This window comes from Talpa occidentalis, unplaced genomic scaffold (assembly GCF_014898055.3).
Source record: "Talpa occidentalis isolate TD23 unplaced genomic scaffold, MPIMG_talOcc4v2.1 talOcc4.9, whole genome shotgun sequence".
Classification (NCBI taxonomy): domain Eukaryota; kingdom Metazoa; phylum Chordata; class Mammalia; order Eulipotyphla; family Talpidae; genus Talpa; species Talpa occidentalis.
Genome location: NW_023605305.1, coordinates 15,767,796 through 15,795,507, shown reverse-complemented (window position 1 = coordinate 15,795,507; position 27,712 = coordinate 15,767,796). Strand labels below are relative to the sequence as shown.

General features: G+C 57.2%; 1 protein-coding gene across 6 annotated transcripts in view; it reads left to right on the top strand.

Annotated features, from left to right (window-relative positions):
- Window positions 1-26,844, top strand: part of AHDC1 (AT-hook DNA binding motif containing 1) — a 64,081-nt gene extending 37,237 nt beyond the window's left edge. For 5 of the 6 annotated variants that reach the window (XM_054691642.1, XM_037500300.2, XM_037500304.2 and 2 more), the window contains 5 exons: window positions 5,409-5,586; window positions 11,146-11,257; window positions 11,370-11,407; window positions 11,785-16,698; window positions 26,602-26,844. In XM_054691642.1, coding sequence (XP_054547617.1) covers window positions 11,859-16,655 — 4,797 coding nt within the window. In that variant the 5' untranslated portion in view covers window positions 5,409-5,586; window positions 11,146-11,257; window positions 11,370-11,407; window positions 11,785-11,858 and the 3' untranslated portion in view covers window positions 16,656-16,698; window positions 26,602-26,844. The other variant, XM_037500305.1, reaches the window with a different exon arrangement.
- Window positions 26,845-27,712: the final 868 nt, after the last annotated feature.

Genomic DNA, 27,712 nt, shown 5'->3' with positions numbered 1-27,712 from the left:
CTGCTCTGAAGCTGTCCCTGGCCTGGGCTCTGGGCTCTTCTGCCACCGTGCTGTGTGACCTCAAGCTAGGCCTATCCCTCTCTGAGCTCCTGTACAGGAGAGCGCCCTTCACCCTGACGTCTGGATCCCCCAGTCCTTCCAAGCACTGGGTTCTGCCTCCGGTCATAAGGTGCTGGAGTATGGGCGTGCTCCCTCCTTTAGAACTGTCCTTCCGGTCCAGGGTTTGAAGGTGGGCCCAGGGGGGTTTGGGGTAAAGGTTAGGTGCATACATATGACAGACTGCTATTAGTTTTCTTGGTCTTCACTAGACAGTAGGGTGATTCTGTATCCAACAACAGCCCCACATAACACACACAACACGTTGTTGATTTCCAAGCCGTCTTCCAGAAGCAGCTCCAGGTGGGGAGCCAGGAGGTGGAGGCTGAGCTCAGCAGATAGTAATTTGCTCTGTGGCTTGGGCAAGTCTCCTGCCCTTTCTTAGTCTATTTCCCCTCTTCAGTAAGGACTTCCCTTTCTTGAGCACCTGCCCATTTCACACCACATTGTCTCACGAGGCGTTCCTGCTCTACAGATCAGGAAACTGAGGCACAGAGAGTGGATGTTCTTTTAGGAAGCAGTGATAACCAGAGACTGGAGCCACCTTGTCCATCCCACTGTCCTCCAGCCTCAGCTTCTTTCCAGCCCTAGCGCTCCCTAGCTGCTGCCTCTTCCCTGCCTCCCTTAAGTCAGAGACTGAGCTGTTGCTCCAAGGTCACTGGCTTGGCCTGGGAGGAGCTCAGACTGGAACCCAGGCCCCTTGGCTTCTGGCCTCCCTCATGCTGGCCAGCAGGCTGGGCCTGTTCCCTGGGTGAGTCATGCCCCTGGACTTTGGCCTCCTTGTCAGGCTCTGTGGCCTGAAGTTTGGAGAGGGGGCCTTTGTTAAGAAGAGGGACTCCCTCCCCTGGCAGCAGTGGGGGCTCTGAAGCCATCCTCCCATCTTTACTAAGTCCTAGACCCCACGGACCTGGCGACAGCAATCTCTGCCTGGCCTCTCCTGCACTGATCTCTAAGAGTCTTGTAGGAACGGCTCCTCAGGCCTCAGTGACAGCTCTCCTTCCACCACCCATTCCGTCCCTCCCTGGGTAACAGCTACATTCAGTTAGCAATGGGCGGGTGGGGGCAGCTGGGGGAAATGGCATTTCCAGGTCCTCCTTGTGCCCAGTTTACTCCCTTCCCAGCACTGTCTCCCCCAGCACCTGGCCACTGGGTTACTCAGGAGGGAGGCCATGGCGCCTCCCTTCCTGGTGTCCAGGGACCAAGGTCACGCCCAGAGCCCCGTGTGCCTCCACCTCCTCCTGGGGCCAGTGGTGTTTGTCACTGGGGCAACGTGCGGCTGTGCCCGGTGCCGGCAGTGCTGGGGTGACATTCATGCCCTGTGAGCTGTGACGCCTCTGCAGGCAGAGGACAGCACCACCCTAACTGGTGACAGTGATGGGGGGGCTGTCACCTGTCTGAGCATTCAAGGGGGTGTTGTGTACCCATCCTGCAGTTTGGAGGGAGGGCTCATGGGGAAGGTATGAGGTGAGGTGGTGTCCCTGGCTTACACTGTTGAGTTGGGGGGGCTAGCTCCTGTCCTCACACCTGGAAAGTGAGGCACTCTGTGTGTGTGTGTGTGTGTGTGTGTGTGTGTGTGTGTGTGTGAGAGAGAGAGAGAGAGAGAGAGAGAGAGAGAGAGAGAGAGAGAGAGAGAGAGAGACTGTGCATCTTGTATCTCCTTAGTGGGAGTGGAGGTGTCTGCTTGTATGTTAGTTACACCACTGTGAGAGTGACAACCTGTGTTCCTGTCTCATCCCGTCTGGGGGTGTCAGATATGCCCCTCATGCTTTTGGGGGAGTGAGAGATTGTGTGCTTAGCTCCTCCTGTTAGGAGGTAGGTCCCGACTCACATGCTGTCGCTCTGACTGCTGGCCATGAGTGAGATGTCACCATGTGCCCCTCATGCTGTTGTGGGGAGTGACACGTGTGATTATCTCATGCTGCTGGGAGATTGTCAGCAACTTGGGAACTTGTCTCTCACCCTAAAGAAACAACGTGTTGCCCGGTGGTATGGGACTGACAAGTTGGCAGGCTCTCCTGCAGACCACAAGCCCCCAAAGGCCTGGTCAGAGGCTGTCTCCAAGGCACAGGGACAAGGGTGGGTTGAGGGTGTCTCAGTCCCTCATGACCTACCTGCTGCCCAGGTGCCAGCCCTTGGGAGTGTTCCCCAGGAGGCAAGACCCAGTGTTTTTCAGACAGCACGGAAAAGGGCCTCTGGGGCTGGGGCAGGTGTGACTGGGGAGGTTTGCGTGAGGGGTTGTTCGCATGCAGGCCTGGGGGACCCTATTCCCTGCCTCTTCTGCCCCTGAAACTGTTAAACTAATTAAGGCTGTGGAGCCGCAGGATTAATCGGGGCAGCTCGGCGCGGGCCGGGAGCTCAGGTAGTCGATTAGTGCGCCGCGGAGGATATTGGATTTCTGAACCGCAAGTCAGCACTATTCGGGCCTGTTATCTCTCCGAGGCTCGAGGGTCAGGAGGCGGGAGGCTCGGGCACGCTGGCCGCCCCCGCCTGGCCAGCTCCTGAGTGTCCACTCCCCCTGCCCACACACCGCCTCTGGCCTGTCTGCCCGGTGTACCCACCCACCCCCAGCCCTCCTGCTGCCCATCCTCTCCCAGCCTGCCTCTCTGGCACACCCTGGCCCTGTGCCTCATTCTCCCTCTGAACTCTCCAGTCCCCTGCTCTCCTTTCCTCCCACCCCCCAGGCTGGCATCCCCAGTACCACTGTGCTTCTCAGTCCCTCCTGGCCCTGCTCACACTCTGTGCCTCACTGACCTGCTCCTCAGCCCCTGGCCTCCCCCCCATCTCTGTGTCCTCCCCTATCCTTATCCCCCACTCTCTCTCCAGCCTTTCCCGTCCCCAGTCTGTGTGTGTGTGTGTGTGTGTGTCTGTGTGCGCGCGCCTGCTTATCTCTCACAGGTTCTGTCTGCCTCTCTCCTGTCTGTCTGTCTCTCTCCCTCTGCCTGTGTACTCTTTCCTTCTCTCCTTCTTGCTTTTCCTCTCTCCCTCTGGCGCTCAATCTCTCTCCCTCTCTGTCTTTTCCTCTCTCTCTCTTGTGTGGTCTCGGCTGGTGTCTGCAACCAGAACAAATCTCCCCCAGCCAACACCCCCTGAACAAGGAGGCCAGAGCAGCTAATGGGAAACATGTGATTCTGCCTTGCGCCTGGAGCACCGTGAAGGGAGCCTTAGTCCCAGCTCAGCCCCTGCTCCCCCCTTGCCGCATTCCCCCCACCTCACTGTCCCCCACCTCCCATGTCGCCCCCAGCCTGTGTGGGCACGATTGCCAGTTCCCTGGTCATTTACATTTCAAGAGGGGGGGAAGCTGACGTTTATCAGTTGGGGAGTATCAGGTTGTGAAGGGGCTAAGAGCAGCTTTGCTCCCTAGGTCCCCCAGCCCCCAGGGCCAGGCAGACCCCATGCAGACTCCCCCCCATCACCACCATATGTAGGAGAACAGGGCCAAGATGAGCTGAGCTGTGGGGGCCTAGATGGGGGACAGCAACCCCCACTGGAGGGTTCTGGGGCCACCCAGATTTCATTTTTTCCACCCTCCTGGGCCTCTGGGGAGCTGCAGAGGTGGGGGCTCCTCGAGGGCTTGGGAGCTGCTGGGCCGCATTTCTGTGCCCACCCAACCACGGGGAAAGGGGGGGACGGATCAGAGGAGGGAGGCTCTGGCAGGTTGGAATTCTCCTCTGCCTGTGGATAAATTGTCCCTAATCCAGGCTTGGGGAGTTGTCTGGCTCCTACAGAGAGAGAGGAGAGAGAGAGATAGGGAGAGGGGGAGGGAAGCAGGCATACAAACACAGTGACACAGACACACTGTCTCACAAAGGGTCTCTCACATGCACACGCACGCACACACACTGACGAGTCACACAAAGGTAGCACACAAATGCTGCAGCCCCGTTGTGCTGACAGGCACACAGAGCCTCGCACACGTGTTGACACTGGCGCGGGTATGCAGGGATACAGCACAAGGACCCACTGACAGGCACACAATGGCCAAGTCACACAATACACACACGGGTGGACACACACAAGCACATACTGACCCACGGTGAAACTGACCCACAGGGACACCACGACCCTGAAAACCCAGAGAAGGCAGCGAGGTGGGGGGAGCAGTACTGATCCACAGTGACACCAGTGCCTGGAGTCATAGTCCTTGAGATCGGGAACCTGCAGGGACAGCAAGGATCAGACACACAAGCACACACACGCACACACCCAGAGAGCTGTGAGGCAGGCAAGAGTGGGTTTTGCTCCTGACACAGTGAGATGCAGAGAACCAGGCAGAGTATGTCCTCAGACATGCACACTCAGGCCTTGACACAATGGGGCACACGTCGGCACACGCTTCCCACTCCGTGTCGTCACAGCCATTCAAGCGCAGGCTCAGCTGGACACACATACAAAGCAGAATAGACCCAGGTGCTCACACCCACCCATACGTGTAACTGGACACCCAACCTGGCTGCACATCAGCCTCACGCACACAGCTGAGCACACAGCTCACAGCCCACACGTGTACACTCTTAAGCACACACGCACCATGCCGAGAAGCCTACAGAAGACCAAAGAGACCCTGGAACCCGCATACAGGTGTGTTTACTCAGACAGCCGCACAGGCACAGGCTGTTTTATGGGCAGGATCTCTGACAGACATACAAATTCCCAGGCAACCAGAACCTGCAAGCAGTCCGTGAGGCCTGCTTCCCAGACCCCCTCTGGGCTCCAGTACAGACCTCAGGGAGGCAGACAAATGGGCCGGAAGCAGGGGGGTAGAGAGGAGGGCCATGGTTATTAAAGAAAACAAGAGACATAACCAGTTGCTGATGGAGAAGGGTAAACGCCAGCTGCATATACACCCCTCACGGAAATTTCATTCACCATCGCTGAACAGCAATGCTCACACCTGCGTTTTCAATAAGCTCGTAACATTTACTGTTTCCCCAGAGTGTTCCTCCCCACTTATAAGATCCTCCCATTTTACAGATGACAAAACTGAGAACTAGAGACACTCACTGATTTGCCTAAGATCACACAGTTAGGGTTGAACCGAGGACTAGCTGACGCCAAGGCCAAGTTCTTCCTGCCAGTGTGTGCATATGTTCACGTGCCTACGCGTGCAAGGGCACTGCTTCCCGATGGGAATCTGGAGTTCTGAGAGATAGGCTTACAGCACCCTATGAAATGAGGTCAGAGCAGTTTCATTGCGTGCAGGAGTGGACCCCATCTGGGACAGCCTCTGCTCCTGTGTCCCTCTGCACCCCGTCCCCTGGCTAACTCCTCCTGTGCCCATGCTTATACCTGGGGTGCTGTGTTTGCTTCCACAGATGGGAGCTTGCCTGCCTGTCTACCTATTGGCCTGGACCCCAGAGCCCGCCCAGCTGAGCGTGTGCAGAGAGCCCCGGGTACGGGGTGACTCTCGGGCTGCTGCGGAGACCATCCTGGAGTCACTGGTGAAGACAGACCTTTCCTGCTAAGCCCAGCCTGTCTGCAGAGCCTGCTCAGGTAACCGTCTAGAGGGAAGCCAGGTCTGTGCCTGGGCCGCCCTTTGCAAGTGGGGTTCAGAAGGACTTACTGCCCAGTCCCAACAGGGACCCCTCCCACCTTAGGCCAAAAGGAGGCCCTTTATAGAATCAGAACATACTAACCCAGTTTACTCAAACCACCCATTATCCAGCCTCAGGAAACTGAGGCCCATGTATAGACAGCAAGTCCTCTGGAGTCCTGCCTCCTATTCAGGGAACTCTTCCCTGCACCTTGATCACCTGAGAGAGCTGGAAAGAGAAAGGGGCTGTGATCGTGACCAGAATTCAGGGCAGAGGTAGAAACCAAGAGTACCTAAAGAAGGCAGCTGACCCTTCTACTCGGGTCTATGGAAGAAAGCTAGGAAGCCAAGGTGAGGTGCTGCGAGGGCCTGGGTAGTCCAGGTATGGACTGCGCTCCAGGTATGAGCCCGGGCCAGGGCAGGGGCAGGACCTGTCTCCCTGCTCCTGGTCCAGATTAGCCCACCCAAGCTCAAGAGCCACAGAGGCCAGGTGGGGCTGCCCTGCCCTGCCCTGCCCTGCCCTGCCCTGCAGAGACAACTCCCTAAACTGACACACAAGCCTCCAGGCTCCAGGAAGCTCCCTAGAGCCCAGCCTGCCTGGGGGACCCCACCCAACTTCCAAAAGAGCATTCCTGGGCACTGAGGTCTGGGGTGGGGCCTGGGATCGGAAGGGTAGGGAGGTAGGGTATAGGAGGACCAGGGCTGTGTGTACCCCACTGTGAGCATACAGGGCGTCTGATATGCGAGCGCTCAGGCTGTGTGCAGGCAGGCATGCACAGGCTCTGTTAGGTGTGCAGCGTGCTGCCTACCAGAGTTACATAAGTGGACTGGGCTGGGGCCACTTTCCAGGGCTGTGTGTAGCCACAGAGGAGTGAGTATGCAGGATTCGGGATGTGCCCTCAGCTTGTGTTAGAAAGCCTGGAGTGTTGTGTGTGCCACACTGCATAGTGTGTATGTGCAGGATGCTAGTGTACACTGCAGAGGTGTGTAGGCAAGAGCCTGAACACGCCGGGGTGATGTGTGGGTACACTGGGATAGTGTGGTGTGTGTTGTGCACAGGATCTCGTCCTGTGTCACTGGGCAAGGGTGTGTTTGGGGTGCACAGGGGGGTGGGGATGTGCACGTGGCTCGTTTGTGCTTTGGAGGTGGGCTGGCCAAGGCTTCAGCCGAGCTGGGCTCAGCAGTGCCCAGCCTTGTGGCCAAATCGCTGAAGTCACTTCCTTTCCAGCAGCAACTTTCCAGGAGGAGGAGTTCTTCAAACCTGGGCGGGAGGGGGGGACGGAACAAGGAGCTCTCAGGGGAAAGAGGTGGGCGGGGGTGAGAGGCGTGGGGAGGGCCTGGTGGGGCTGGAGGAGGGGAGTCCTCTGGGAGACAGAAGGAAAGACAAGGACAGGAGTCTGGAAGGGCCAAGGGCAGGAGGGGATGGGGGTGGAGCAGGGCGGGAAGCACAGTCCCTGGGTGACCTCGGAGGGAGGAAGGGAGGGCCTCCCGGCAGGGTGACCCTCAGGTTCAGCCAGAACTGGTGTCGGTGCCCGCACACCTGGCACCCAGGGCAGGGGGCTGGCAGGGGGCGGGTCTAGGGCAGAACTGCTTGCCAGGTGCCCCACTCTGGGCAGGAAGGGGGTGGGCGAGGGCCGCACAAAGGCGCTCTGTGTGGCTGGGGGTAGGGTGGGGTGGGTAGTACTGTGCTGTAGGGGGGCCCCTGATGGCTCCAGGGGGCGGGGCGGGGCTTGCTCCCCTTGGGGGCATCGGCGGCTCTGAGGGGACACCTAGTGGCAAGGGAGGGTAGTGCATCGGATGACTGAGGTGGGAGGGGGTGAGGAAGCTGGAAGGGGTAGGTTAGAAGTCAAAAATTAGAACTGGTGGTTGGGACTGGGACAGTTGGAGGAGACAGCAGGGGAGGAGACTGATTCTCGGGTCAGTGAGGAAGTTGGTTTAGTGGAACCCAACAAACCTAAATTCAGACTCCCAGCTCCTCCATGTCGTTGCTGTTTGTCCTTAAGAGCATAACTCAACCTCTCTGTGCCTCCACTTAAATGCCAAACAGGTGAAAACTGCCATTGTTTTTCTCATTGCTGTTTTTGTTGTGATTTTGGACAGGCGTCAGGTTGGAAAGTCTTCAGGTACAGAGTGGGTGGAAGGGGGCTGAAAAGAAGGCGAATCAGGAGGGTGATGAGTTGTTGCTGAGGGGGCAGATCCTGGGAGGTGAAGCCCTGGGAAGGGAGGGAAGGTGATAGGGGAGGTCTCAGAGCAGCAGTAATAGCCCCTTTGATGCAGTGTTTTCCATTTGAGGACATCCCTGGGCCTGGCTGGGAGGGAAATGGGGTGTGTGTGTGTGTGTGTGTGTGTGTTGGTGGTGGGGAGGAGTATGTAGGCTGGAGAGAGGGTCATGAGGAGGGAAATGGGGTGTGTGTGAGTGTGTGTGTGTGTGTGTGTGTGTGTGTGTGTTGGTGGGGGGGAGGAGTATGTAGGCTGGAGAGAGGGTCATGAGGCCGGAAGTGAGCACTGGGGCTGGCAGCCCAGCTCCCCTGGGGAGTCTGTGGGTGGGGGAGGGGGAGGCAGACTGGGGAAGGGGTGGGGTGGTCACAGCCACAGCGGGGGTGGGTGGGGCTGGGGACTCAAGGATGTGGGCTGGCGCTTCCCGGCACTGTGCACAGCAGGTTGGGCCCCCCCCAGCCCCCACCCAGCCTGCTGGTGTCCCTCTGGGCAGGCCCAGACACACTGACCCAGAAGCAGACAGAGGGACAGAAGGACCCTTTCGGTTTTGTTCACAGACCAGGCCTAGGTGGTACTCTTGGGAGGGGGCCAAGAGAATGGCTGCTGGGTGTGGTGGGGAGGGGAGCCAGCTGCTTCCCTCAGATCCTGGAGCCTGTGAGAGAGCAGTGGACAGAGTCGGGAGGTCTGGCGGGAGGGCATGCCCAAAGGTCTTCATGGGTGGGTGGAACAGAAGCAACCACTGGAGAGGTTTTGCTCTTCTGCCAAGATCATACCCTCAGGCCCAAGTGGGAGGTTTCCAGAGCAGGAGGTTTGGTGAGCTCCACCCTCCGTCAGGGGGGAATGGTGGCCTCTGGTTGGCATCTCAAGGAGGGTATCAGGAGCCACGAGGTCAGCCGTATGTGTTGAAAATCGGACTTGGAGAGTCCAGCTTGAGTCCCTTCCCTCCTTCGTGACCATGGACACACGTGGACACACGGTCCTTCCTACAAGAGCAAGGGTGAAATTCTTGAAGCAGAGAGAGCCTGGCCTGGGAGGGGCAAGTCCACATTCTCCGCTGGGCCTCGGGGAGAGCAGAGCCCTGAGTGAGCAAGTTGGCAGGAGCAGCTTAGGCCTGGGAGCTGCTGAAAGGGAAGGGACAGTGGTCAGAGGATGTTCTGCCTGGGTGAGCAGCGGAACGGCCCTCCCCTCCCCTTTTGTGGCCTCAGGCAAAGTCTCTTTCTCTCCTCAGTCTCAGTTTCCTCGTCTGTAAAATGGGAGGAGCACAAGGTGGCTCTAGAACAGTGTATCCGCTGGTTGAGCTGATTAAAAATACAGATTCCCAGATGTCCCTTCAGATGTATGAGTCAGACTCCCCTGGATGAGGGCCTGGGTATCTGGAATGTTCCAAAGCTCCCCCAGGCCCAGGCTTTGGAAGCCAATGGGTTAGATGATTTTAAGTTTCCTCCCAGCCTTAAATTAGACCACAGCTCTAGAAGGAGCATTTTCAGGAGTGACTGAAGGGGAGTTGCAGGAGCTGAGAGGGGAAAAAGGCTTTGGACTTACAGCAGAAGTCGGAATCCTGCCACTCCGTGACTTCAAGCAAGTTACACAAGCACTCTGAGCCTGTTTCCGCAGTAACAGGGATAGGAAGCCCTGCCTCTCACTTTGCTGCACAGACCCCATGGGTCATCCAGTGGAGGTGCTCTGTGGATTGCAAATTACTGCCCACCAGAGGGGACTGGAGGAGTGTCCCTTTTAACACCATCCAGTCCCAGAGTCAGCTCTGCAGTCTTCATTGGGGTGCCAGCACTGGGCAATATGGCAGCCATTGAGAGTCTTTGTGTGTCTTGGGGGGCAGGGTAGATCTTGAGAATCGGATCAGGACCAAACACTGGACACTGATTGGGGTCAGTCTTTTTTTTTTTAAGATCTATCTGACTGTCTGTCTGTCTGTCTATCTGTCTGTCTATTTATAGAAGAGCTGGGGTATAGGCCAGAGGTGTAAGGGATAAGAGGATTCATCAGAGACAGCGTGAGGAGCAGAACAAGCAGATCTACTGAAATATACTACAAAGGAGAGCAGCAGGCGAGATAGGAGAGGTCTGCTGCACTATATGTGGGTTAGTTCTCTGGCTGGGGTTCGAACTCAGGCAATAGTGCTGATAGGGTGATAGCACTGAGACTTAATCTAACTGGGGTCAGTCTTAAAGCCCCTCGCAGTGCTCAAGGCCCATGTAGCTTCCCTGTTCCCCAAGATCTTAGCTCCTGGGGATCAACCAGAGCCCCAAGTCCCCAGGCTCCCTTCAGAGTCTGACATGCCTGGATCTAAATCCCAGCTCTGCCCTGACCAGCTCAGGGAGTTAGTCAGTAAATATTTATGTAGCATCCATAGCCCAGGCCCTGGGGTCAGGGTGTAAACAAGACAGCCTGCCCCTGAAAAACCCGCACTCCAGAGAGGGGAGACACTGAATAGCCAGCCATACAGATAATTGATTCTAATTCGGATAAATACTGTGAAGGTGAAATAGAGAGGACTCCGAGTCCTCTCTATTTCAGCAAGGGTCAGTGCAAGCCCAGAGGTGGGATAGTGGGTGCCTTTCTGATAAAGGTGAAAGAGCCATCAGAGAATGTCCCTTGCCACATTCTTCTCCTGCGCCTTAACCTTCTTGGGTCACATTTTGGGGTCAGGAGATAGCGTTGTGGGAAAAGGTGGGTCTGAGTGTTCTGTGTGCCTCCTCCAATCATTCTTGCATTCATCCAATAAGAATTTTGTAAGCTCACATGCTAATTTGGGTGTTGGGCGATATGCACAGAAGTAAACAGGGTAGGCGTTCTTGCCTTCATGGTACTTCCCACCTTCTGGTTGGACTGTTTCCTCATCTGTAAAATTGAGGTGCTGATCATGTGGACCTCAGGTTTAAAAGGAGGTTAGATGAGATAATCCAGTGTTCAGCAACAAAGAAAGTTACTCCAAGTATGAGCTTTTATTGTTGACTCCCTGGTGCAATTGTTAGACCTCTGACCTCCAGCACTCTTCACTTTTTCTTAGCAGCTCTAGTAATTAAATCACGGATCATTATCTGATCGATGTTGGTCTGCCTCCTTGTGCAAGGTAGGCATGCCATAAATAATGAATGTGAATGAATGATATTGCTGCTTCTCTGAGCTTCCATTTCTTCATCTGCAAAATGGGGTCATTAATAGCCCCTACCTCGCAGGATTGGTATGAAGAATTAAATGAAACGATACCTGGACAACTTCCAGCCCAGTGCCTGGTGCGCAGTAGGTGCTCACTAAACCTGAGCTGCGATGGTCCTTTCCAGGCGCTGTCCAAGCCCCCCGGCCTGGGCTCAGGCCGAAGTCACTCCACGGCACCCCCAGCGGACCGCTAGCAACCGGCAGAGCCCCCAGGCCCGGGGGCCCTCGCTCTCCCAGGTTAGCGGGGTGTGTGTGCTGGAGGGGTGGCTACATGGAGAAGACTGGGCAGATGGGCAGTGGTTGGGCTGCAGGCCCCAGACATCCGTATCTCCTGTCTTACTGCCCACAGAGCTCTCCAGTGTGACAGCCCAGGCGGCAGAGCCGAGGGTGAGTGGCTGGGGTTCTCCTGGAGTCCAGGGGGTGAGACTGAGAAGGAAGAGGCCATGCCCTTGTTGGGACTTCCTGGCCCTCTGGCAGGGCCTGACCCTCTCAAGTTTGATCTGGGGTGGCCACCCCACCCTGCTGATGGACTTCCCTCTCTAAAGCAGATGTCCCATTCTCCCTGAGCCCATAGCCAAGGTCTAGAATGGGGTGAGCTCTCTGTAAGTGGAACTGGGACCCTTGAGGGGTTCATTGTGCATGTGGTGGTTTGGGAAAGGCGGAGGGGGGGAGACTTTGGGCCGGGGTACAGGGGCTCATTGAGGAAATGGAAAGCTATGGAGGACTTGGGTGATCAGTGAAGGACCTTCTGTCCTGCCCAGCAGGTCCTGGTCCCGGCTTCTCGCACCCTCATGTCAGCCCCGGCCCCGCCCGGCGGCCCGCGGAGGACAAGGTCAGGATGCGTGTGAAGCCCCAGGGCCTGGTGGTGACTTCCAGTGCCGTGTGCAGCTCTCCTGACTACCTCCGGGAGCCCAAGTACTACCCCGGCAGCCCCCCCACCCCCCGACCTTTGCTTCCCACCCGGCCCCCTGCCAGCCCACCTGACAAGGCCTTCGCCCACACCTTCTCCGAGAACCCACGCCCACCCCCACGCCGGGACCCCAGCACCCGGCGCCCACCAGTCCTTGCCAAGGGGGACGATCCACTGCCCCCTAGGGCAGCCCGGCCCGTGTCTCAGGCCCGCTGCCCCACACCCGCCGCAGACGGCAGCAACTCCCGGCGTCGCTGGGACAACGGGCGGGTGAACCTGCGTCCAGTGGTGCAGCTGATTGACATCATGAAGGACCTGACGCGGCTCTCCCAGGACCTGCAGCACAGCGGCGTGCACCTGGACTGTGGGGGTCTCCGGCTCAGCCGCCCGCCTGCCCCTCCTCCTGGTGACCTTCAGTACAGCTTCTTCTCCTCCCCCAGCCTGGCCAACAGCATCCGCAGCCCTGAGGAGCGGGCCACCCCCCACACCAAGTCCGAGCGGCCCAGCCACCCCCTCTATGAGCCTGAGCCTGAGCCTAGGGACAGTCCCCAGCCAGGCCAAGGCCATAGTCCTGGAGCCACAGCCGCAGCCACTGGTCTGCCCCCAGAGCCTGAGCCAGATGGCCCTGATTACTCGGAACTTGCTGATGCTGACATCCTTAGTGAGCTGGCCTCCCTTACTTGCCCTGAGGCCCAGATCCTGGAAGCCCAGGCCCTTGAGCCTCCGTCGCCTGAGCCGGAGCCTCAGCTTCTGGACGCCCAGCCCCGCTTCCTGGACCCACAGACCCTTGAGCCACTTGGGGAAGCTCTGGAGCTGCCGCCCCTGCAGCCTCTTGCTGATCCTCTGGGGCTGCCAGGTCTGGCCCTCCAGGCCCTGGATACCCTGCCTGACTCCCTGGAGTCGCAGCTGCTTGACCCTCAGGCACTTGATCCCCTACCCAAGCTGCTTGACGTCTCTGGCCGCCGTCTGGAGCCCCAGCAGCCCCTGGGGCCCTGCCCACTGGCCGAGCCATTGCGCCTGGACTTATGCTCACCCCATGGCCCCACTGGGCCCGAGGGTCACCCCAAGTACGCCTTGCGGCGCACTGATAGGCCAAAGATCCTATGTCGCCGGCGAAAAGCCGGACGGGGGCGCAAGGCCGATGCCGGACCTGAGGGCCGCCTGCTGCCCCTGCCTCTGCCCACAGGGCTGGCAGCTGCCCTGGCCGAGCCCCCACCACCGCCGCCGCCACCACCCCCTGCCCTGCCAGGCCCAGGCCCAGTCCCAGAGCTGGAGCCAGAATCTTCCCAGACCCCAGTAGTCCCCACCCGCAAAGGCAAATGCCGGGGTGTCCGGCGCATGGTGGTAAAGATGGCCAAGATCCCTGTATCGCTGGGGCGGCGGAACAAGACCACATACAAGGTGTCGTCCTTGAGTAGCAGCCTGAGCGTGGAGGGCAAGGAGCTGGGCCTGCGGGTATCAGCAGAACCCACCCCGCTGCTGAAAATGAAGAACAATGGACGGAACGTAGTGGTGGTCTTCCCGCCTGGTGAGATGCCCATTATTCTCAAGCGTAAGCGGGGCCGTCCTCCTAAGAATCTGCTGCTGGGTCCTGGCAAGCCCAAGGAGCCGGCCGTGGTGGCGGCTGAGGCGGCCACCGTGGCAGCGGCCACCATGGCCATGCCCGAGGTGAAGAAACGGCGGCGGCGGAAGCAGAAGCTGGCATCCCCCCAGCCATCTTACGCAGCAGACGCCAATGACAGCAAGGCCGAGTACTCCGACGTCCTGGCCAAGCTGGCCTTCCTGAACCGCCAGAGTCAATGTGCCGGGCGGTGCTCACCGCCCCGCTGCTGGACACCCAGCGAGCCCGAGTCAGTGCACCAGGCCCCCGACACCCAGAGCATCTCCCACTTCCTGCACCGCGTGCAGGGCTTCCGGCGGCGTGGTGGCAAAGCAGGCGGTTTCGGTGGCCGGGGCGGGGGCCATGCAGCCAAGGCAGCCCGGTGCTCCTTCAGTGACTTCTTCGAGGGCATCGGCAAGAAAAAGAAGGTGGTGGCGGTGGCAGCTGCTGGGATCGGGGGCCCCGGCCTCACCGAGTTGGGGCATCCACGCAAACGGGGCCGGGGGGAGGTGGATGCTGTGACTGGGAAGCCCAAACGCAAGAGGCGATCCCGCAAGAACGGGACTCTGTTCCCTGAGCAGGTGCCCAGCGGCCCAGGCTTTGGGGAGGCAGGTGCTGAGTGGGCTGGGGACAAGGGTGGTGGTTGGGCCCCTCACCATGGGCACCCAGGCGGGCAGGCGGGCCGAAACTGTGGGTTCCAGGGGACCGAGGCCCGGGCTTTTGCCTCCACTGGGCTAGAGAGTGGGACTTCGGGCCGGGGCAGCTACTACAGCACAGGCACCCCTGCGGGCCAGACTGAGCTCAGCCAGGAACGCCAAAACCTCTTCACCGGCTATTTTCGCTCACTGCTCGATTCGGATGACTCCTCCGACCTCTTGGACTTTGCCCTCTCAGCCTCTCGCCCAGAATCCCGGAAGGCATCAGGCACCTACGCGGGGCCCCCAACCAGCACCCTGCCCGCCCAGCGGGGCCTGGCCACCTTCCCCAGCCGGGGAGCCAAGGCCAGCCCAGTGGCAGTGGGCAGTGGTGGGACTGGGACAGACCCCTCCTTCCAGCCTGTTCTGCCCGCTCGCCAGACCTTCCCACCCGGCCGGGCGACGAGCTATGGGATAACCCCAGCCACGTCAGACTGCCGAGCAGCCGAGACCTTCCCGAAGCTGGCTCCCCCTCCTTCAGCTGTGGCCCGCTCACCCACCACCCACCCGCCCGCCAACACCTACCCCCCCCAGTACAGTGGCTATGGGGCCGGACAGAGTGTATTCGCCCCAGCTAAGCCCTTTACGGGCCAGGACTGTGCTAATAACAAAGACTGCAGTTTTGCCTACGGCAGCGGCAACAGCCTGCCTGCCTCACCCAGCAGCGCCCACAGTGCCGGATATGCCCCACCGCCTAGCGGTGGCCCCTGCCTGCCACCAAGCAAGGCCTCCTTCTTCAACAGCTCTGAGGGGGCCCCTTTCTCTGGTTCAGTCCCCACACCCCTACGCTGTGACAGCCGGGCTAGCACCGTCTCACCCGGCGGCTACATGGTGCCCAAGGGCACCACCGCCTCTGCCACCTCTGCCTCCGCTGCATCCTCTTCCTCCTCCTCCTTCCAGCCCTCACCTGAGAACTGTCGGCAATTTGTGGGGGCTTCTCAGTGGCCTTTCCGGCAGGGCTATGGAGGCCTGGACTGGGCCTCAGAAGCCTTCAGTCAGCTCTACAATCCCGGGTTCGACTGCCACGTCAGTGAGCCCAACGTGATCCTGGACATCTCCAACTACACGCCACAGAAGGTGAAGCAGCAGACGGCGGTGTCTGAGACCTTCTCCGAGTCATCCTCCGACAGCACCCAGTTCAATCAGCCGGTCGGTGGCGGTTTTAGGCGTGCCAACAGCGAGGCCTCCAGCAGCGAGGGCCAGTCGAGCCTGTCCAGCCTGGAGAAATTGATGATGGACTGGAATGAGGCATCGTCCGCCCCGGGCTACAACTGGAACCAGAGTGTCCTCTTCCAGAGCAGCTCCAAGCCCGGCCGCGGACGGCGGAAGAAGGTGGACCTATTTGAGGCCTCACATCTGGGCTTCCCATCATCTGCCTCGGCCACGGCCTCAGGCTACCCATCTAAGCGGAGCACTGGACCCCGGCAGCCACGGGGTGGACGAGGTGGTGGGGCCTGCTCAGCCAAGAAGGAGCGGGGTGGTGCAGCGGCCAAAGCCAAGTTCATCCCCAAACCACAACCGGTCAACCCGCTGTTCCAGGACAGCCCCGACCTCGGCTTGGACTACTATAGCGGAGACAGCAGCATGTCACCACTGCCCTCACAGTCGAGGGCCTTTGGCGTGGGTGAGCGAGACCCCTGTGACTTCATGGGACCCTACTCCATGAACCCGTCCACGCCATCCGACGGCACCTTCGGCCAAGGTTTCCACTGCGATTCGCCCAGTCTGGGCGCCCCTGAGCTAGACGGCAAGCATTTCCCACCACTGGCCCACCCACCCACAGTGTTTGATACTGGCCTGCAGAAGGCATACTCACCCACCTGCTCACCCACACTGGGCTTCAAAGAAGAGCTACGGCCGCCACCCACAAAGCTGGCTGCCTGTGAGCCCCTCAAGCACGGGCTCCAGGGGGCTAGTCTGGGCCATGCGGCTGCAGCGCAGGCTCACCTGAGCTGCCGGGACCTGCCGCTGGGCCAGCCCCACTATGACTCTCCCAGCTGCAAGGGTACGGCGTATTGGTACCCACCGGGCTCAGCTGCCCGTAGCCCGCCCTATGAAGGCAAGGTGGGTACAGGGCTGCTGGCTGACTTCCTGGGCAGGACGGAGGCCGCGTGCCTCAGTGCCCCACACCTGGCTAGCCCACCGGCCACGCCCAAGGCCGACAAGGAGCCACTGGAGATGGCCCGGCCACCCGGCCCACCCCGTGGCCCCGCTGCAGCCGCTGCTGGCTATGGCTGCCCGCTCCTTAGTGACTTGACCCTGTCCCCGGTGCCGAGGGACTCGCTGCTGCCCCTGCAGGATACTGCCTACAGGTATCCAGGCTTTATGCCGCAGGCGCATCCCGGCCTTGGTGGGGGCCCCAAGAGCGGCTTCCTGGGGCCCATGGCGGAACCTCACCCTGAGGACACATTCACCGTCACCTCCCTGTAGTGCCAACTGAAGTGCCGACTGGACCTCGAGGTTTTGTTCCTGGGTGAGTGTGGGGATGGGGGTGCAGTGGGCAGAGACTGGGGGTGTTGGGAGAGGGTTGGGAGGATGAGGACATTAGCACTTGGGCAAGGGGAAGAGGTACAGTGATGAGCAGGAAGGATTTAAGAAAAGATTGGGAACCTGGCAGCAGGAGTTGGAATTCAAGAAAGAGTCTGGGATTAGCTGTTGGGGACAGTTTTAGGGAGCAGATGGATACTTGGGTGGGGAACCCAACATAGGGCTTGAACATGGAGTGAGTGGGGCATGTTGAAATGACTGGAGGACCGTAGGCTGAATGGGGCCATCTGGTTTGGTTCATCAAGTATTTATTTAATCCTCCATGCTAGGTCATGGGCAGGCACCTTACTGAGTTCCAGGAAACTGTCCACTTGCTCTCTCGCAAGGGAAGGCATTCGCATCACCCTGTGCAAGACAGGTGAAGGGAGAAGCACATTGTACAACTACCTGCCAGGGCCTTTGCAGGGTACAAACCTTGCTAGGCTCCCTTCTCTCTCCAGGAGCTTCCATTTAATCCAAGATGTAGTGTGATGTAGTGTGACGAGGGCCAGGCTAAGAGTGTGGCCAGAATGTCTCGGGTTACAGATCCTACAAAGGCTTTATAAAACAACCCGAAGTATCCTTTCCTCGTCTCCTAGTTACCCCCCTAAAGGTTATTTTTCAACATCTTTGACCTGAGATAGGCTCTGAGTTGTTAGGGGTCAGGATCCAGAGTGGTGAACGGGTGTTGGGATCCCACTGTGTCAGGGACTCTGCAGCCCATTGGCCTGTCCCCAGCAGGATGTTTCCTGCCTCTAAAAAGCCAAATGCTTTTCCAAGAGGTCAGTGAAGTAAGATTAGATATTTAGATACTGTTTTTATTAGGCATAGTGACCTTGTTAGTAGGAGTCATGATTTTGGTCTTCTCAGAACTTCGTGTTTATAAAATGGAAAATAAAAGAGGGAGAATGCCCCTAAGAGGGTGAACAGGAGCGAGGGTTGGTGGAATCATTTTTTTGAAAAACAACCTTTTTCAAAACTATAGCCACAACTGGTCCACCAAATCCCCCTTTTGGATCACAGACTTGTCAAAAAACTGGCCCAGACAATAGTAGATGGTGCTGGCGTGGTCTGGGGGCCTGATCCCTCATTCTGCCCCTCTGCTGCTGCTGCAGCCTCCTGGGAGTGTCTCTTCCTGGAGAAGGATAGCAAGGCTCTCTTGGAAAGCCCCGTCAGTCTGTGCTTCAGGGGAGGCCATTCGAGGCCAGGGTGACTCAGGGTCCTAAAGTCATGTCAGTGGGAACTTATTACCCCTTCTCTGCCTGACTCCAGGTCCCCTGGGGCCTGAAGGTGGCAAAGGGCAGCACGTGGGAGTCAGGAGACTGGGGGAGGACCATTCTCCAATTAGCTACCAACTTGCTACATGCCCTTGACCAGGCTTTTACACACACACACGCGTGCACACACACACACACACACACACACACACACCACACACCACCTCACCTCTGTTTCCCTGTCTGTTCAAGGAAATTAACTTTGATAATCTCTTGGGTTCTTGCAACCCTGCATGGCATAGACAATGGACCAAACTTTTTTTTTGGCAGCATATTTTTCTTCCTAGTGAAGCCAAGCCAAGATTAAAATGGCCTTCCATTCCCTGTGCGTCTCACTGCAAGCAGCAGAGCTGCAGATCTGAAGCAGGCCAGGGAGAAGCTGCTTAGGGTTTAAAATGTCAAACTCTTGATCCTCCTCACTGGAGGGGAGATGTCTCGTGGATAATCCAGAAATGTGAAATAATCCAAAAACCCTTCCTCCCAGGCTCTGGGTGGGAAAATAAACGCTATGGGGGCTGGGCGCTTGGGCAGGTCACAGCTCACTGAGATACATAATGGAACCGCCCAGTGAGGCCTGAACGCAGGAGGAACTGGGATGCCATCCAGCCCTACACTCTGGCCCTGCTTCCTGCTCAGAGCTAGGAGTTGGCAGCGCTATCCTCAAACTGATGCATTCAGTTGTTCCAGAGACATCTGTCCAGCACCCATTATGTGCCAGGCTTTGGGGGCACCACAGTGAATACCACAGTGAGGTCCTGGTCCTCAGGGGGCTTCCAGTTTAGAGGGAAAGACAACAAATAGAATGACAGGAAGCACTTAACCAAAGGAAGGACTGTGCGAGAGAGGAAAGCGAGCTGGCCGGAGAGCCTGTAGTAGGCTCGCCAGAACCTGCAGCTGATGCCTGAAGGATGAGGGGGCGTCAGCTAGACAGGGAGTGGGAAGAGCATTCTGGGCAGAGGGAACAGCAGTGGGTAAAGCTGGGAGGCAGGAAATTGCTCGGCTTTGACCTTGGACCGAGAACTCATGGAAGCACTAAAGATTAGGTCTCAGCTGGCAGGCAAGGGTCACAGCAGGCAGGCAGCTGCAGTAGACAGGCAAGCAGTGGGGACGGCATGGGGAGGGCTGTCTCCCCTCTGTCTCTGAGATATAAGGTGGCACAAGCTCCCTCCTCCTGTGCCAGGATTGTGGGGATTATAGGGAAGGAGATGGGGAGGGAGAAGAGTCATCAGAGGGAGTGTCTTCACCAGCAGAGAGAGGACAGTGACACACTCATTCAACAGCAGACAGCACTTTTGACGCCTGGCATGGGAGAAGCAGTAATTCAGCTCAGCCTCACATCTTGAGCCCATCCATGCCCATCCCAGTGCCAGGCACAGGGGAGACAGAGCGGACATGGCGCCTGTCCTCGGAGTTCAGCATCCACCCCAGGAAGCTAAAACAAGTACACAAAGAACCTACAATCTCTCAGTGAAAAGTGGCAGGTGCCCAGGGCCAGGGAGAAATGAGGCTTGTGCCCCAGGAAGGTGGGTGTCGGGTCAGAAGGCATCTCTCTGCCACTATGATAAGAAAAGCCACATGTGTTTGTGCTGGGCGCTTCACACAGCGCTCCACGCAGACTTGCACAGCGGCTGGGAGAGGGGGAAGGTCTGCCCTCCCCCGTCAGAGAGTCGAGGAAACAGGTGTTGCCGTGAGCCTTGTCCAGAGAGCCATAGTTAATAACTGGCAGAGCCAGGATTTGAACCCACTACTGCCCGCCAAGTGCTGGGTACTCTTATGCAGCTCCCTCTCTACCCCTCACCCCTGATTCCGCATCCACAAAACGATGCGTTGGTTGAACGTGCCCTGCAACTCTTTCTGGGTCTGATGTATTAAGTGGATTTTGAGGTTCTGTGAAAGAAGCTGCTTTTGAGCTCGACCTTGAAGAACAGGCAAGATTTGAAGACTGGGGGAAGGGCATTCCAGGCAGAGGGAACTGCGGACAAGGGCAGGTCACATCCCAATGTGAATTAGAAGAAGATACCCAGAGGAGCAGGAGTGGGGATTGGGACGGCCCAACTGGCTTCAGCGCTGCGGCTGATGGGACTGAGAGAGAAGGGGAGGAGGTGGGAGGCCCCTGCACCTGGGCAGACATCTTCTCTGGTCCCTGAGATGAACTGCAGAGCCAGACAGACTGGCTCCCCCTTGCAAACTCATGGCCAGAGATCAGCACTGCCAGGCCCTAGAGACTGAGGTGGGAGGGGAAGAGGGGCCTTCCGAGGTGTTCAGGAATCTCTAGCACCCCTCTCTTCCCTGTTCCCCCTCAGGCCTGGACCTGAGGCCAAGAGAAATGTCACAGGTCCTCCAAGGTTACACCAGCTGGGGCTTGACCAGAGCAGGAAGCAGTTTCCAAGGCCACCATCCAGCCGGGATCAGCAGGCATGTCCAGACCTGGGCCAGGTCCTGGCTGCTCTGGGCTTTGTCTCTCCATGCCTTGAAACCTCAAGAGGTCACTTGATCTCTCCCCTGGCTCTGAGCGGGAGGCCCTCACATCAGGGGTCAGCCAGTCCTGCCTCTCCTGGGCTCCTCTTCCCATTCACGGAGGCCATCCGCCCTCCACTTCTATCTCTTGCCTTTACCACAGCCATTTTTAGGCCAGGCCTTCTTGTTCTAAGCCCTCATTTCCTGGAAATCTAATCTCTCTGTGAAACTTGCCCTCTCATGCTCCTCCTCTCCCATCTCTCCACAACCTTGCAGACCCGGAAGAACCCAAGGGAACATGGCCCTGAAACTGGAGGGTGGTGGCTAGAGCGTGCCTGTGGGCGTACATGGGCGGCTGTACAGAGCCCAGCCCACCCCTGACCAGCTGTGACCTGGCAGTCCTGTCACCTCGCTGTGTTCTTGTGAGAATGAAAAGAGATTACCCGTGAAGCACTTCACCCGGTCCCCGGCACATAGTGGGTGATAAATGGGGGGTGAATACCTCCCCACAGACGGAATCTGGGGCCGCGGACCCTTTGCTCCCTGCTCGGGGCTCCGCAGCCAGCCCTCCTTTCCTGCTCTCCCTGTTCCTTCCCTAGGAAGGACCTTGTATTCTAGGGGGGACCTGGGGTCTTTGGCAGGGTGCAATACCACCTAGTTGTTTGCCTTAGTAACTGGGCTGAGTCCTCCTTGGGGAACCCAGAGAAAAGGTAAGTCACCGGCCCCAACCCCAAGGAACTTGAAGCCTGATGGGTGGGCGGGAGGACCCAGACTCCTAGATGGCCTGGGTCAGATAGAAGGCCTCTCCACTCCAGTCCTCTCTCCCCGTGCAGATAATCTGAAAAAGATTTCCTCGTGCCTCCCTAGATCCCCCCCAGCCCCACCCCCCATCCATACAGATTTGCCATCTTTGTCCTTGTAACTTTTGCTGCCATGGTTCCCTCTGTTTGTGCCGGAGGACAGAGGAAGTGAGTTAACTCTGTTCAACACATAAGAAGCAGCCGTCTGCCGGGGGCCAAGCATTGCATTTGGTGCTGATGGCACCACTGAGCAAGACAAGTACCCTGCCCTCTCGGAGTCTGCAGGCTGCAAATGGGTGTTTCTTAAGAGCCTCTATGTGGGCATCACTCACCAGGGGAGGGAAAGAAAGGCTTCCTGGAGGCAGAAATGGGTCTCAGACAGATTTGAGGCTTCAGAAGCTTAGCCCCAGGTCAGCATAACCAGCACCTGCCAAGTCTCTGCCCCAGCACCTGCCCACCCTCTCTCCCCGAATCCATTCCCTTCACTGCAGCCACCAAAGTGCTGTTCTTCAGCATTTTGCTTGCATGACGTCTGGACGTGCCCCCCGCCAATACTTACAGGGTGAAATGATTAAAACATCTCTCTAGTGATTCCATCGCTAACACCTTTTGCATCCTCCCTTCTAAAGAACAAAGGTCCAGCTTCTTAGCCTGGTATTCTGGGTGTTCAAGGCTTCCTTTTCAGCCCTGACCTCCCTCTCACATATATATATATATACCTTTCCGCCCCTTCGACGGTAAAATCAGAAGGGAGCTTTCCTGGAGAAGCTCTCTGCCCATTGTGCCCCATGCCTTTGCTCTGGCTGTTCCCTGGCCTGGGTTGCCCTTCTTACCCACCATCCATCTCCCACCTGTCAGTTTCTATCTTTCACTCAGATATCACCTCCTCCAAGAAGCATTCCAGGATCCTTCCCAGGCCCAGTTAATCTCTAGCCCTGTATGCATCCGTGACAGCCCTTCCTGGGAATGTCCTCTTCACCACGCCATCAGCTCCTTTAGGCTGGTTACTCATCTCTGTGTGCTGTCCCCTCCCTCCCCAGTGTCTCATCACGCCTGGAACATTTCAGGAGTCAGGGCTGGTGTTTTCCCTTGAGTCAAAGAAGAGCATGTAGATTAGGGAGCACTGTAAGAGGAAAGGTTAAGCACAGGGGGCTGGGTAAGAGGTGATTTCTCCCTCCCCACCACTGTCATGAAGATAGGCCCCTGAAAATGGGGCGGAACGTATATAAATAAAGCAGTTCAAGCTCTAAGGGCTAACTGGGCTTTTGAAGTTCTCCAAGCACAGCCCCTCCCAGTTCTCGGGGGAGAGGGACCCCAAGGACACAGCCCCCCAGGCAGGAAGCACAGAAGGTAGGGCCCACAGGGGCCCTCAGGGATTGCCCGCTTCCTCTGTTTTTGCTGGTTTCTCAGCTCCCACTTCAGTCACGTGCCCGACGCACACCTCAGTAATGCCTGTCTTCACCCAGCATCTCCGATCAGTAGATTGGGGTCTTTGAGTGTTTGGGGGTGCCTCCTCCCAGGAAGGCTAAGGCATGTGAGGCTTTGGAGGGGGAGACATACAAGGTTGGTGGGTGACCATGGCTGTGAAAGCTCCCCCACGAGCCTCCCCCTCTGTGCCCACCCCTGAGAGAGGTGGGAGGAGACCTCTAAAGAGGGTCTGAGTGGCTAAACTAGAATTTAAGAAACGTTCTAGTCACTGGTGGACACAGGTTTTGAAAACCTCCTCTGGAGTCAGAGGGGAGGCCATACACACACCCCTCACCCCTCAGTCTCCCTATCCCCAGTGATCTCCAGCTCTACCCTACCTGAGAGTATCTCCATCTGTCAGGTCTGGTCTGGGCCCAGCCAACCATGTCCTCTCCACATTTAAGAGATGCACAGGCAGGACTTCGCTTGAAAATGTCCAAGTTGCTGGATCTGCCAGTGGGCGTCTGTGCTTTGCCTCTGAACCCTTGTCTTTGGGGGTACCATCCAGTGCTTGAAGGTCTCCCCTTAACCTGTTCAATCCCTGCACTTTACATAGAAACTGAAGCCCAGAGAGGGAAAGGACTTGCCCTGCATCACTCAGCAGATCAGCCCAATTCTCGTGCGTTCTTCCCCTTTGCCTTGTTTGCTGTGGAGACGCCCTTCTGGAGAGCAGAGACTAGAAGGCTCATGGCGGGCAGTTAGTGGGCGTGACTAAATGCCTGCTGGTTGCTGAGATGAATAATCAGATACGTGCCCCTTTTGGTGGGGGGAGCAGCGCCGGACAACCTGATTTATACATGGTCTGCAGCACTTTGAATCCCTGCTCAGCTATCCCTCGGTTCCCCCAGCGCCTGCTTCCGGAGACCACTTAGTGCCCTGGCCCCTCAGATGGTAAAGCCGCTGGAGCGGAGGACTCAGCAGACTGTGATCTGCAGTCGTTCATTATGGAGTCACTAAAAGGTTAAATCTCATGAACAGTGGCCGGTGTCCTGGGGCGCGAGGCGCATGCTGGCATTGGGGATACAGAGGTACCACACACAGGTCTCTGCCCTGGAGGAGTGTGGAAGGGAATGACAAGTGCACCGGTCGCTATGGTAACCCGGTGGGCTAAGGAGGCATCTGGGAGCTGTGCAAGACCTGAGCTGGACCTTGACATACTGCTCGGACTTAGGCCGGTCATCGCTCTGCCCTTCGCCCGGCACATGTTCCTGACCCCAGCGTGCGCTGGGCGCGGCGCTCGGCAGTGAGCTGAAGAGCTTCAGTCCCTCCCGCCAAGGCTGGTCTAGGTGCTCCCTTAGTGCTCTGGGCTTTCCTTGGCACAGCCCCCATCTCCCTGCATTGTCACTGCCTGGTTTGGGGTCTGCGCTGCTTCCCCCAGTGGCTCTGTAAGACCCTCGAGGGTGGGGACCAGATCTATCCTGATGTCTGCTTTGTCTCCGGTGCCCTGTCTCCAGTGCCAGTGAGGTCAGGGGCCCCCACAGCAGCAGCATTACCCCTTCTGGGGAGCTCAAGAACCTCCCATGTTGGTGCTCTCTCCCTCCCCCCACCGACCCCCAGATTCTGGCCAAGTCATGAAAGCTGGGAAGGGCGGTGGGAGGAGGAAGGTGAGCCGGCGTGGCTTAGCTGAGACTGAGAAAGCCTCCCCGCTGCCTGGCCACCGGCACCACGGGAATGGTTCTGGCAGGATCTGCCTGCTGGGCTGAGATCACCATGGAGACCTGGCTTGGAGAGGGTCACTGGCAGTGGCTAAGGGCTGGAGGGGGCGGGGGCGACAGGGATTTGTGCAGAGGCTCCCAGCCGACCCAGGGCCCTTGGGGGAATTAGGGGAGGCTGGGGGGGTTCAGTGTAATCGCCTGTTAAGTGGCTTGGAGCAGCCCTCCCAAATTTGCACCTCACTTGTCACCCCAACAGAGGTTCCTTAGCTTGGCAACTGTCCTACAGATAGATACTCCCAGCCCTCCAGCTGAAATAGTTACCCCAGATACAATAGCCCTGCTGCTCATGGATACCCCTCTTCTCTACAGCTGTTCTTGTTTGTCTCCCTAACTAGAGAGCTGAGATCCATCCCAACAGCAACCCCCCTACAAAAGCTGCTTTTCTACCAGTTACCCCAGCTGTCACCCTCACAGGCATGCCTCTTACCCCTACAGCCAATTCGCCATCCTTCCTCACCTGCAGGAGACCTGACAGCCTAACAGACTTGCAGCCCCTACCCGCTCTGCGTGCCTCCGCTGCCACCCACTCTGATAACTGTGATGGGGTGCTGCCCCTGCTTGGCAGGCGCCCACCTGGTTCCCCTGGCCCTTGGGGGGGGTCCTGGCAAGTCCAGCCTCAGGACAAAAGTCTTCCCTGGGGCTGACTGCCCAGCAGACAGCAGCTGAGGCTGAGCAGAATTTCAATGTGGCCCTGTTGGGAAGGCAAGCCAAGAAAGAGGACAAGAGAGAAGAAGCTGCTTTCTGCTGCTGCCTGGTTCCTGTGGAGGGGGCAGGAGGAGGCAGGGGTTTGCTGAGGCTTTTTAGGAGGTAGTTTTAGCACCCCCAACCCTGACCTTTAATTCTGTGGGATGTGCACTCATAAAGGGTGGGAGACTTGAACTTCAGAGCTGAGAAGATAGACAGAACTCTGAGAGGGCCAGGCCAGTGACTGGAGAATGACCAAGCCCATCCCTGTCCATCCGGGCACCTTCCCATTAACCCCAGTAAAGTCAAAGGTCTGGATAGGGCAGTCAGGCCCCTGCAAATTAGTACCGTCTAGAGAAAGGGGTTCTTTAGACTCCAGTTTCTGGTGATTGTAGACATTGAGGACTTGGGGGTTCAGGAAGGCAGTGGATACAGCCAAACTGGTGATAATGTGTTAGACAGGCAGGTTCTTTATTCAGACAGGCTTCTTTCTTACCTCACCAAAGGACCAGAGTGGATTGATGGGGACTGGGAAGAGGGTGGATTCAGAAGAAAGAAAGCAACATTTAACACCTATGCTGTGCTGCGGCCCTGTTTTCCCCATGTGCGCCATTCCTCAGAGCAGCCTAGTTTGGAGGAATTATTAAACTTGCTGTTACTTGAGGAAACTGAGGCTGGGAGAGCCCAACTGGCCCTGGCCCCAGGAAAATAACAAAGTAGCTGATAAAATTTTGCATCTGTGCCAGGCTGAATCAGCCTTAAATATTGCGTCCTCCCAACAAACCTGAGGTAGTCCATTACCCTTTTTCAGATGAGTAAATTGAGACTTACCACTTGCCCAAGGATACAGAGCTAGTAAATGGTGGCGCTGACATTTGAGTGCAGCTGTATCTACCTTGAGAGCCCAAGTTCTTCACAAATCTCACTGCTTAGAATCCCTACTTCTCATCCAGGTCAAGTGTGGGCCTTGGGCACTCATCTAGTTTATAGGTGGAAAAATTGAGCTCATAAGAGGTCTGAGAAAAACTGGAAAACTGAGCCAGAAGTGGTCTGTGATGGGGGCTGCTTGGAGTTATTTATTTATGCATACAAGAGCTGGGGTACAGGCCAGAGGTGCAGGGGAGATTCACCAGAGACAGAGTGGGGAGCAGAGCAGGTGCATCTACTGAAATACACTGCTGAGGGGAGCAGCAGGCAAGTCAGGAGAGGTCTGCTGCGCCATGTGGATCAGCTCCCTGGCTGGGGATTGAACTCCATAGGTTGTGTCTTAGCCCCTTGCGCCACCAGGGAGTCCCGACTGCCTGGAGTTTACTGGGTGATGTTCCTTCTCCCAGAGCCCTGGCAGAAACTGAATGGGAGCCCCATCCTTACCTTCTCTCCCCCACCGACTCTCAACTCCGTGTCTGTGTGCCTGCAGCTGATTTCTCCTGCCTTTTCTGTTTCTTTGCAGCTTTCAGAAAACCAACGCCAAGACCCCTCCCAGCGTCCACATCGTCTTCTGGCAGGAGCACCTGCCCCTCTGCCTCCAGCCCCACCCCACCTGCACCCCTGCAGCCCCTCTCCCCCTCTCCCCCTCCCTGCCCATCTCCTCCACGCAGAAGCCGAAGGTGAGCCCTTTCTGCACAAAACCAGCAATTGTAAATACTTTTTAAAAATGTATAAAACTTAAAAACAAAACACAGTTTTAGAAAAAGACAAAAAAAAAGAGAGAGAGAGAGCGCGCGTGTGCAAGAGGTTGCGAGCGGGGCCCCCGAGGTGTCCAGAGCCCCTGCAAGTATGCACTGAGAAATTTATCTACAGGTCGTTTGACAAAAATGAACAATATCCTATTTATTGTATATACTGTTTTATTATAAATCGTGGATTGTATATTGCATTCTGTAAACCTGCTGTGGTCCCGTGGTGTGCAAATTCGCATGGTGGGGGGGAGGGAGAAGAACCTCTTGCGGGAGCTTTTTTTTTTTTTTTTTTTTTTCCTTATTTTTCACTCTTTTGGGTTTTCTCTTCTGTTGTTGTTGTTGTTTTCTGTTGGCAGGACACACCCAAAGATCCAAGTTTGTATTAAAAAGAAATGAAAAAAAGCAAAAAAAAAAAAAAAAAACAACCTTGTGTCTCGTGAAAGGGTCTGATGAGGGGGGACGCAGTGGGAGGGACACAAATGGATTTTGGCACCAGCCACTGGCTCCCCAGAGGCGTCAAAGTAGCTCCGTGGGTGCCCTCCCTCGGATTCTCTCATTTGCCTGAGATCAGAGTTACTTTTGCCCTGAGTTTCCGGGGCCTCTGGACTCCCCAGTATGCACCCTAAGGCTTCCTGCGCCCAGCTCCATATGTTCTGTCGTAAGTCCTGGGAGTCTTCCTTTTAGCTCTTTGGTTGGGTCTCCCCTGGCTCCGAGACCCCTATTCTGCCCCAAGTCCCAGTCCCCCTTTCTCTGGGCCACCATTCTTTTGATAGTGCAGAGGTGCCTGTGTCTGCGACCCCTCTTCTGCCCCTAGGTTTCTCTGAGAAACCCCCATTATAGGTCAGCCTCTGGGTGCCCCTGACCCTTGGGCCCTACAATTCT